The sequence below is a fragment of the Danio rerio genome, chromosome 12 (assembly GCF_049306965.1).
Source record: "Danio rerio strain Tuebingen ecotype United States chromosome 12, GRCz12tu, whole genome shotgun sequence".
Lineage (NCBI taxonomy): Eukaryota > Metazoa > Chordata > Actinopteri > Cypriniformes > Danionidae > Danio > Danio rerio.
Window position 1 is genome coordinate 2,950,675 of NC_133187.1, and position 11,826 is coordinate 2,962,500.

Here is an 11,826-nt window from a genome sequence, read left to right on the forward strand (position 1 = left end):
GCCAAACACGTCCTATGTCCCATATGGCCAAAAATGGTGGACAGGTGGACAAATCTAAGCTTGGTTTTAATAAAACTAATATAAATATGCATATAATAAATAACAGTACTAATATTAATAACATTATACAAAAGCAAGTTGTCATGAATAAACTAAAAATACATACTTCTGTACTATATCCTCTCTGTGCAATGATCTCACTGTAAATTCTGCCAGAGAATCTAAAATTACTTGTATATAAATAATACCATTACATCTTCAGCAAGCATCGAGAACATATCAGGTCAATCTTATATTAAGCAGCTGTCGGATGCTTATGTAATGCACTGATTTAAACTAGTGTACTTATTTTAGACGGGTTCAAACTAGGTTTTGTGTGTGTGTGTGTGTTTTCTGCAGGTCTATGGGAAGAACTACTATCAGCCTGAGCATTATGTTTCCAAGAGTGTTGTACAGAAAATGGCAATGCCATGCCTGAAAGAAGAGCTGCTGCGTTTACACGTCAACAATGCCAACATGAGCGCAGAGGAGGCCGAACTCGAGTTCCTCAAGGTGAAACTCACTTCTGTCCTCAATCATTGCACACACACACACCTCCAAAAAGCAGAGAATTACACCTCTACCTGAAGCATAAAGGCTATTCCTTTTTTATTATCATTACCATTACTTAACTCTCATTGAGGTTTAGTCCTAATCACAATTCTACCCCTTAGCCCTCATTTACGTGAAGGGGTTGGGGTGTTCCAGTTCTCTTTAGCTTGAAGGCGTAGGGCTAAGGGGAAGCGCTAGATAGCCCTTGAAACAGAGATTTTCCAGGTCCACACTACAACTCCAAAGGTATGCAAGTTGTCACTGAGGTGGTACCTTTTCAAAAGATTCACATTTGTATCTAAAAGGTTCATATTAATACATCAAGGGTACATATTGGTACCTAAAAAGTACAAAAATGTTCCTTATAAAAGGTTTAGTTACTAATATATACATTTTAGGTACCAATATTTGTACCTTTTGAAAAGGTACCACCCCAGTGACAGCTCGCGTACTTTTATTTCTGAGAGTGTAGAAACCGAGGGGTACGAAAATTTCCCAGAATAAACCAGCTACATGACTGCATATGCGAGTCACAAGATTTAAGTATTTTTTGACACAATAAATGCTGAACAAGTATTGTTTATAAATAGTTCAGGTTATTGAATACATTAACTAGTGTAACCGTATTATAAAGTGTGACCAATCGGTCTTATAAACTGTTGTTCAGAGCGTTCAGCAGCTGCCGGAGTATGGTGTGCTGTTTCACCGCGTGGCCCGAGAGAAGAAGCCTGTGTTTGGAGAGCTTCTGCTGGGAGTCTGTGCCAAGTGCATCACTGTGTATGAAGTTATTAATAACTGCCGCACCGCAAGCCTTACATTCCATTGGAGAGACACGAGCAGCATCACCTCAACTGTGAGTACACACACTCGAACACACCATGAGAAGAAACACCTTTCTCACACACACACATTTGTAGAAAATGACTGGTAAACTATCATTAAAAGATAATGTGTGAACAGGCCTTTTTAAAAGTAATGGAAAATTAATTTTGGCTCAGTGGTTAGCACTGTCGCCTCACAGCAAGAAGGTCGCTGGTTCGACTTCTGATTGGGCCAGTTGACATTTTTGTGTGGAGTTTTACATGTTTTGTGTGGAGTTGGCATGGGTTTCCTCCGGGTGCTCCGGTTTCTTCCACAACCCAAAGACATGCGCTATATTAATTAAATCAACTAAATTGCCCGTAGTGTGTGTGTGTGTGTGTGTGTGTGTGTGTGTGTGTGTGTGTGTGTGTGTGTGTGTGTGTCTGTATGTGTGAGAAAGTGAGAGTGGATGGGTGTTTTTTAGTACTGGGTTGTAGCTGGAAGGGCATCCGCTGCGTAAAACATGCTGGAATAGTTGGTGGTTCATTCCGCTGTGGCAACCCGATTAATAAAGAGAGTAAGCCGAAAATAAATAAATAAATAAATAAATAAAAATTTTTACATATATATATATATATATATATATATATATATATATATATATATATATATATATATATAATTTTTTTTCTTTTTCATTTTATTTTCGGATTAGTCTCTTTATTATTCAGGGGTCGCCACAGCGGAATGAACTGCCAACAGAAAATTAAAGCTAAATATATGAACAAATTATAATCCTGGTAGCTCAAAAAAGAGCTTTCAGAAAAATTTAGTTTGGCCATCACCACCAGTCTTCTGTGTATGTTCTGAGGAACATGAACCATATATTTTCATACTTTTAACAATATTTGTAAAGTAGACAAATGGGTAGTTTGACTTGAGCATAGCCTCTAAAACATATAAAAATCTTTTACATGTGGATTGCTGTAGCAAAGTAATGCTAATAAGTATCATTGTTGCAAATTAATAAATAACTGTTGCTCAGTAATAATTCTCAAAAATCAGAAATGGAAACTAGAAACATGAAGCTTTCAAACGATATCTAGTTTGTCATGATTGCTTTACCTTTAGACTACAATATTAGGGTTTGAAAATGTAACCGTAAAGCCTCCCACAGGTTAAAGGGTGACCGTAAATGAATTTAGAAGTATTTATTTAGAAGTCTTGAACCTTTCCAGGAATATATAGCTTCTGATGATTATATTAGATGACATATCCAGATGACTTTATTAAAGAGTGATTTGAGTCATGTCAGAGATGTATGGATGCAGTCATCTAAGCTCATGATGGAGTCTTTCATATAAGCCACTTCTGATACCAAATGATGAACTATATTTTTTGTTCCTAACTTAGATAGGCGACAAGACTTTTGTCAGGTAGTGTGTGTATGTGTGTGCGTATATATATATATATATATATATATATATATATATATATATATATATATATATATATATATATATATATATATATATTTATATATATATATATATATATATATATATATATATATATATATATATATATATGTATATATATATGTATATATATATATATATATATATATATATATATATATATATATATATATATATATATATATACATACATACATACATACATACATATATATTTACATATATACACATATACACACACACACACACACACATATATATATCAATATATATATATATATATATATATATATATATATATATATATATATATATATATATATATATATATATATATATATATATATTTACATATATATATATATATATATATATATATATACATATACATATATTATATATATATATATATATATATATATATATATATATATTTATATATATATATATATATATACATATACATATATACATATACACAAGTTGTAGAGAGAAATACAGTATTTTTCAAATAGATGACTTCAGTCGTCATGTTAATTTTCTTCTCATCATCACAGCGGCGCAAGTTCATCATTGAATGCAGCACCAGCAAAAAGAAGCACGTCTTTCTGACCGAAAAGTCTAAAGTTGCCAAATACCTGTGCGACCTCTGCTCCGCACAGCACAAGTTTCACAAAGAGATGAGCTCTCGGCAGCTCACGCACAGCCTGGCTTCAGGTCGGTCAGATCCACAGTGTCCAGAGCTTTTTTACTCTGCTAGTTTACAACAGTAACCCTGATGTGTGTTGATGTGTCTGCAGAAGAGAGTATTGTTCAGTACGCAGCCCTGTGCAGAGCTCAGAATAATGAGGTGAACGACAGCAGCGCTGACGAATCCATGAGCAAACTCTGTGAAGACATCGCCACCCGGATCGAGGCCAAGATCAAACTACAGCGAGACTTACTGGACAACCCCGGGTCAGAATTAACTACATGTGCTACAAACATAAACACGTAGAGTTGAAGTCATGATAATCAGCCCTCCTGTGATTTTATTTTAACTTCTTTTTCAAATATTTCCCAAATGATGTTCAACAGATTCAGGAATTTTTCACAGTATTTGCTATACTATTTTTTCTCCTAGAGAAAGTCTTTTGTTTTTCTTTTGGCTAGAATAAAAGCAGTTTTACATATTTTAGTACTATTTTATGGTCAATATTGTTAGACCCCCTTAAGCTATATTTCTTTCGATTGTCTACAAAACAGCCTTTAAATGTCACTTTAAGCTGAATGCTAGTATCTTGAAGAATATCTAGTAAAATATTATGTGCTGTCATCATGGCAAAGATAAAATAAACCAGTTATTAAACGTGAGTTAATAAAATTATTATGTTTGGAAATGTGTTGAAAAACAATCTTTCTATTAAACTGAAAGGGAAAAGGGGGGGATAATTCAGGCGGGTTATTAATTCTGATTTCAACTTATACACTTCAACTCTTACTTGAGAGATTTTGTCTAGTTTCCAGTTCAAATATCTAAAAATTCTAAAATCAAGAAGCATTTCCTAGACGAGTATAAAATATTGTCTTGTTTTCAGAAATGTTAAACAAAATTAAGTGAGTTTTTCCTTAAAACAAGCAAAATAATCTGGACAAAGGGATAAGCAAAATGATCTTGTTTTTTTTTTTTGAAATAAGATTGCTTGCTTACCCTGACATTTAAAACACACGTTTGTTATTATTGCATATGTAGATTTTAAAATCTCTTCTCTAATACCGTAAAAATATTGCACGTACAACAATACTGGAGATCATTTTATTGGGAAAATTTCAATAAAAAATAGATATATTTAAAGAGAGATAAAAAAAGCTAAATTATTGGGAAAAACACATGTTTTACTGAAAAATGTTGCATATTACCAGTATATATTATCCTTCACTTGGTTAAATACAATTTTATTCCTGATTTTTATTTTTATTTTGCAAAAACCTGTCAACAAAGGGCTTTTTTCATTAGTAACTTGAATCCAAACAAAATCCTTGAAGCAAATTTTTGATAAATGCAAGGGTTTAGTTGTCACATATTCATTCATTTTCTTGTCGGCTTAGTCCTTTTATTAATCCGGGGTCGCCACAGCGGAATGAACCGCCAACTTATCCAGCACGTTTTTATGCAGCGGATGCCCTTCCAGCCGCAACCCATCTCTAGGAAATATCCACACACACTCATTTACCCTCATACACTACGGACAATTTAGCCTACCCAATCCACCTGTACCGCATGTGTTTGGACAGTGGGGGAAACCGGAGCACCCGGACGAAACTCACGCGAACGCAGAGAGAACATGCAAACTCTACACAGAAACACTAACTGACCCAGCCGAGGCTCGAACCAGCGACCTTCTTGCTGTAAGGCGGCAGCCCTACCTACTGCACCACCTAGTTGTCACATACATTAATGGAATTTTAGCTACAAATATATATAATGTTTTTCTAAAAACTGGTTTATTTTAAGAGACCTGATCTATCGTTTCTCTTGTACATTTAGCATTGCTTTTTAATCAAGGAAAAACTACCTCTTATTCAATTACTCGATTAACTGATGGAATAATCAGTAAATACTAGATTACTAAAATAACCAATAGCTACAGCCCAGTCTGTCTGCAAAAGAAAAACTATGAAAACTGTTGCTTTTCATCTCAGAGTTTTCATATACTCATTATTTTTCCTTTGACTTACTCCGTTTATTCATCAGGGGTCGCCACAGCAGAATGAACCGCCAACTATTCCAGCATACTGTATGTTTTAAGCAGCGGATGCCCTTCCAGCTGAAACCCATATACACTCACATTCACAAACACACTTATACACGAGGGCCAATTTAGTTTACCCAATTCCCCTATAGCGCATGTGTTTGGACTGTGGGAGAAACCGGAGCACCCGGAGAAAACCCACACCAACACGGGGAGAACATGCAAACTCCACAAAGAAATGCCAACTGACCTAGCCAGGACTCAAACCAGTGACCTTCTTGCTATAAGGCAATGGTGCTAACCACTGAACCGCTTTGATATCCAGCACATAAGTGACTTCCATTTCATGGCACTTTTTTTTTTAACATTTTCACCATGTTCACTTATTTATAAATATTTTCCCTTCTAGATCCCAAAGTCCAGTTCTACAGAGAAGCCTTTGTAGTACTCCAAAGCGCGGCTCTGACGTCCCTTCAGTGTCTTCGCCTCTAAGAGGTTTGGATTTGCAATAATCCCATAACATGAAGCTCTTTGTTTAACTGGGAACAAGCTGAATCTAATAGGTCCTATTGTCTCAGACACGCCAACAGGTGCCCGTACTCCAGAGAGGGAAATCATCTGCGTTTCCCTTAAAAAAGACCCTAAAGTCGGACTTGGTGAGTAGATTCTGCACACCGGCTCTTTAATACTAATATATAAGTATAGAATAAGTATAAAAAATTAATTGTTATTTAATTTAAGTGAGTAGATTTCATTCAACACAATCTCATGGTAATTCGTAACTTTTTGATTTAGTGGCTAGTTCGTATGAATTCGTACGATCTAATTTGTACAATTAAGTACGATTAGCTCATTCCCCAATGACGGTTGGGTTTAGCGGTGGGGTTAGGTGCCACGCCTCCTTTTTTAAATCATACAATTTCGTACGACTGAACTGGTACGGATTCATGCAAATTAGCCACTAAACTGGCAAAACTTAAAATACTTACGTTTTCTCGTGAGATCAGGCTGATTTCATCACATATGTGTATTTAACAGCAATGACAAATTACTAAGTCCAAGTTATTTTAGTAAGTACATAAAAATTTTACATACTATTTCAAAAGTCGTAAATGAATATTAAACCCTACTAAGTCTTTCACTTTACTCAAAGTATCCTGAAAGCTGGTAACATATTGCTATCAAGGTTTAGCACATTGCTAACTTTGTTTAGCACGCAAGCTCCTACACTGTTTCAACCTGTTGTTAGTAAAAACGCTTGCAATAAGTTGGCTTTTTAGCATTTTGCTAACGTTTATTATCATTTATTACATTTTAATATCTCACTAGCGTGTGTTGTTATAAAGTTGCCAGCATTTTTCAGCAAGTCCTTAACGTTTTTAGCATAATTTAGCACATCGTTAACATGCAATGTCAAGATCCAACAACTTGTTAGGATGTTTACTGTTGCAACAAGTTTTAGTATGTTTTAACATCTTACTAGCATGCTTTAGCATTTTATTTATAGCATTTTTAGCTAACATATTTTATTGCATGATTTAACTTGACTGAACATGTTGCTAGCATTGTTTTAGCAGGATTTATCGGAACATTTTATAGTATAATGGTATCTTGTTTTTAGTGAGACTTATAACAATAGTGGGATTTAATAACACATTACTAGCATGTTTCTGGTATGATTTAGCATTCATTACGATGTAACAACATGCATCAGTGTAGCCCACTGTTAACATATTTTAACAGTAGTTAATAGTTTTTAGCTTAGTTTAACAAGTGTAGTGCTAACAACTGTGCGTTAGCATATTGCTAATCTATTTCTAACATTTTTCAACAAGTTTTTAACATGGTTCTAGCTTGATTTACCATGACTTAGCATGTTGCTAGCATCCCTTTACCTTGACTTATCACAACAATTTCTAGTATGTTGACATCTTGTTTTTGTGTGACTCGTAACAATACCAGATTATAATAACACATTACTAGCATGTTTCTGGTATGATTTAGCATTACATTATGATGCATTAGTGTAGCCTATGGTTAACATGTTTTAACATTTTAACATGTTGCTAACACGATTATAGCTTGGCTTAATTATAGCATTAAAGTCAAATGTTAGTATGTTTTAGAATATTATTATTAGCATTCAACTTATTGCTAACAGTTTATAACATAGTTTTAGCTTGGTTACTTTGACTTAGCATGTTGCTAGCATTGTTTTAGCTTGACTTATCACAACATTTTCTAGTTTGTTGTTGGTATCTTGTTTTTGTGTGACTTATCACAATACCAGGATTACTAGCATTTTTCTGGTACAAGTTAACATTTTTAATATAATTTAAATTGAATGTACTGTTGTCATGTTTGTTACAATGTTACTACCATGTTTCTAGCTTGGTTTAACTATCTAGCAATTGTAGTGCTATAGTCAAATGCTGGTACAGGGGTGGCCAAACTCGATCCAGGAGGGCCAGTGTACTGCATAGTTTAGTTCCAGCTTCCTTCAACACACCTGCCTGGAAGTTTCTAGTATACAAAGTAAGAGCTTGATTAGCTAGCCCAGGTGTGTCAGATTGGGGTTGGGACTAAACTTTGCAGGACAACGTCCCTCCAGGACTGATTTTGGACACCCCTGTGCTAGTATGTTTGAACACACTGTTAGCTACCATGTATCCATGATGGTACCATGTTATCATCATGTATGTTTCTACCAAAGTGCTAGCATAACAACAGTTACAAACTAATAAGCTAAAGTCCATGGGTGAAATTATTTTTGGGTGAGCTATTCTTTTAAGTAAATTGTACTTAAGTCTGAATGTAAATTCAGTCTCGCTTTACTTTGTAGGTATTGTCATAGTTGGAGAAGACACCGCTGGGAAATTGGACCTCGGGATCTTCATCGCTTCAGTTGTACCTGGAAGTCCAGCAGATCGAGATGGACGCATAAAACCAGGTGAAGCCTTTCAATAAATCACTATTCCCTACATTAATATAGTCCACTTAAAGTAGTGAATGAAAACAAGTGAATGAATTTGAGCATTGGAAAGGAATGTCGTTTTGTTTGTGTTTTGCTGGTTGATAAAAATGTAATGAAATAAATAAAAATATAGACCCCGTAATAGTTATTTACACTTATCGAGTTGTCTTTTAGTAATAATACAAATTATTTCGATTTCTGTCATTATACAAACGTTAATTTGACAATAAAATAATCACTTACTTAGAAACTTACACTGACTATGTTTCCATCTGCCAATTTTTTAGCACATTTTGTAATATTGAATAAAAATACCCAATGGACATGCCAAGATGCGCATAAATTTATCACTCATAATATTTTATAAAAAAAATATATATAAATATATGTAATTCTTTATGTACTTCTGCTCATATCCGAGTAGGGTAGACTTTATATCCGACAGGAAAAAATGCACAAACTATAATGAGATGTGCATCAAAAAAAGTCATGCGAATGAACGAAAACAATGCTTTTGCAAACATTCGCAAATGTTTCAAGCAAAATTCCAGTCTAAGAAGTGTAATTTGTGTCTTTGGAAGGCAACGTATCTACATGGATTCTGCTCTTAATGCCATCATGTGGTTTTATATTTTATGTTTTGGCAGTTTAGTGGCTAATTTTTACGGATTTGTACGAATTTAGTCGTACGAAAATGTACGATTTTAAAAAGGAGGCGTGGCACCTAACCCCACCCCTAACCGTCATTGGGTGATGAGCAAATCATACTAAATTGTACGAATTAACCACTAAATCAAAAAGTTACGAATTGCTGTGAGATTGCGTTGGTTAAGCAACACAACGGAAAGTGAATTCGCTGGACTAATCCGCAGAAAAGCTGCCTAAATGCAAAGTCTTTGACGGGGTTTTTTTATTTTTGTCAACGGACATTCTTGTCAAACAGGATTAAAATCTTTGCTAAATTAACAGCACGTTAAATTCATAAACATCTAAAGATCACATTCACTTTTGCACTGTAAAAATTACTCCCATATAAATAGTAAAAAAAATTGCATAACAGTAAATTTCCATTAATTTATATTCTGTAAAGCGTAAATTGATTTTTCCAGAATTCTCTTCACAACAGTTCCCTTTTTGTTTTGTTTTTTGTTTTACATTACTGTTTTTTTTTCCTCATCTGTGATGTACATTAGTTTTGTTACATCTAATCATGATCAATAATAGTGATTGCATTACTTTAGCATTGTGTGTTGCCATGATAGTGTTTAGTTGTTGTGAATGACACTGAGTGCCTCTTTTGTGCATTAACATGATAAGCACTGGTTCATTATAAATACAGATCTAGTACCTACTCGAGTAGTACGCGATTTCGGACACAGCCATGGTCTGTATGTGAGTTTGATCTTCTTCAGGTGGTCGTCTGATCTCTCTGAATCAGCTCAGTCTGGAGGGCATGTCGTTTAGTGAAGCCGCTGACATCATGCAGAGCAGCTCCAATGACGTGGAGCTCATCATTTCACAGCCCAAAGGTACACTGGAGAAAAAAATGTTGCTCACTTCAATTTTTTGTTTTTTTTATTTAACTTTACAAGTTAATTTAACTTGCATCAGTTAAGCTGACTTAAGCTGACTGTGGAGTCCCATGGGACTCGATTCTGGCACATCTCCTGTACAACCTTTAGATGCTGCCTCTGAGCCAAATAATGAGAAAGAACCAAATCAACTACCTCAGCTATGCTGATGACACCCAGATCTACTTAGCCTTACTGCCTAATGACTACAGCCCCATTGACACCCTCTGCCAATGCATTGATAAAATGAACAATTGATTGTGCCAAAACTTTCTTCAGTTAAACAAAGAGAAAACTGAAGTCATTGCGTTTGGGAACAGAGATGAGGTAGCTATTCTGCTTGTGAATGCTTAATGATGGAGTGTGTGTTTGTGAACTCCTCAGCTCAGTGCAAGCGTGGAGGATCTGTTTCTCTGAACGAGCGCAGCTACGAGTCTCAGAGCACAATCCTGGCAGACGGCAGAACAGGAGACGAGTTTCTGGACGAGCTGGTCAGTGTCATGATGACCCCGAAAGCCTCGAACAGACTGCACGTTCCTGAGGTCCGCATCATCAACGCACAGGTACTGAAAATGAGGAGCAGTGAGTGCATGATTGTTCATTTTAACTACACTGTAGACTGTGGAATCTGGAATGTTATGCAACAATAAGAGGGTTTTTATGTATTTATTTAATGATTTAGTTACTTATTTAACCAGGAAAGTCCCACTGAGATACAATATCTCTTCTACCAGGGAGTCCTAGTCAAGAAAGGCAGCATAGGATTAAGTTGGACAAAAAGAAAAATTAAATAAACCATAATCAATTATTAAAACACGTGCACTGTTCCAAATAGACAGACTTTATGATATTTTTAAATATAGCGATAGATGGTACAGATTCCATATGTATTATATCTTGAAGCTCATGCCATACATATGGAGCATACTTAGAGCATGCAGATCAGCAAATTGGCATCTTAAGTACAGTAAGAATACATCTACTGATTTGGTATTATAAGTATTTGAGCTGAAAACCAACAAACTAGATATATAATGTGGTAATTTACCAACTAAAGCTTTAAAAATAGTTCAGTTCAGTTCTATGAAATGCATTCAGCTCACGTTCAACAGCATTTGGAAATATCAAATACAAATGCAAGCTCTTTTGCCTATCTAGTGCTTTATGTATTCTAAACACATTTAAATTGCACATTTTGCTTAGTTTAACAAAATAAGTTTACTTGAATATACATATATATATATATATATATATATATATATATATATATATATATATATATATATATATATATATATATATATATATACAGGGCTTGAAATTAACCTTTTTGCTTGGTAACACCGGTGCTCCTAACTTTATATATTAGTTATAAATTAGTTTACTCAGTGTAAGACTGTTTGCGATGGTGTACGTGGTGTTACATTTTACATATAGCTGCCACTTGCACGGCTGACAGCATCTGGCGATTATATGAAGGATTAAACTGAAGCTCTCGTGCTAGATGTGGCAAACAGTTACCTAAAAAACTCCATCCCACATCCCACATCCCAGCGGACTTGAAGCCAACGGAAGTCTTTTATCCACTCTTGGAAAAGTGTAGATGGTGGATTAACATTCAGCACATGGTCACTAGTGAGATGTGTCATTATTTGTAACTGTAGATGCCATGGTTTCTA

At 34.9% G+C, this 11,826-nt stretch overlaps 1 protein-coding gene and 1 long non-coding RNA gene across 8 annotated transcripts in view; one reads left to right on the plus strand and one right to left on the minus strand.

The window, feature by feature from the left end:
* frmpd2 (FERM and PDZ domain containing 2) overlaps window positions 1-11,826 on the plus strand; it is a 423,788-nt gene that overhangs the window by 23,159 nt on the left and 388,803 nt on the right. For all 6 annotated transcript variants that reach the window (XM_073918009.1, XM_073918011.1, XM_073918008.1 and 3 more), the window contains 9 exons: window positions 400-552; window positions 1,259-1,444; window positions 3,428-3,587; window positions 3,671-3,827; window positions 6,012-6,097; window positions 6,181-6,258; window positions 8,445-8,552; window positions 9,989-10,105; window positions 10,532-10,710. In XM_073918009.1, coding sequence (XP_073774110.1) covers window positions 400-552; window positions 1,259-1,444; window positions 3,428-3,587; window positions 3,671-3,827; window positions 6,012-6,097; window positions 6,181-6,258; window positions 8,445-8,552; window positions 9,989-10,105; window positions 10,532-10,710 — 1,224 coding nt within the window. The remainder of the gene's footprint in view (window positions 1-399; window positions 553-1,258; window positions 1,445-3,427; window positions 3,588-3,670; window positions 3,828-6,011; window positions 6,098-6,180; window positions 6,259-8,444; window positions 8,553-9,988; window positions 10,106-10,531; window positions 10,711-11,826) is intronic.
* Window positions 1-11,826, minus strand: part of LOC103911892 (uncharacterized) — a 117,582-nt gene that overhangs the window by 13,762 nt on the left and 91,994 nt on the right. For both annotated transcript variants that reach the window (XR_012387775.1, XR_012387774.1), the window contains one exon: window positions 9,929-10,110. This is a non-coding gene — a long non-coding RNA (uncharacterized lncRNA). The remainder of the gene's footprint in view (window positions 1-9,928; window positions 10,111-11,826) is intronic.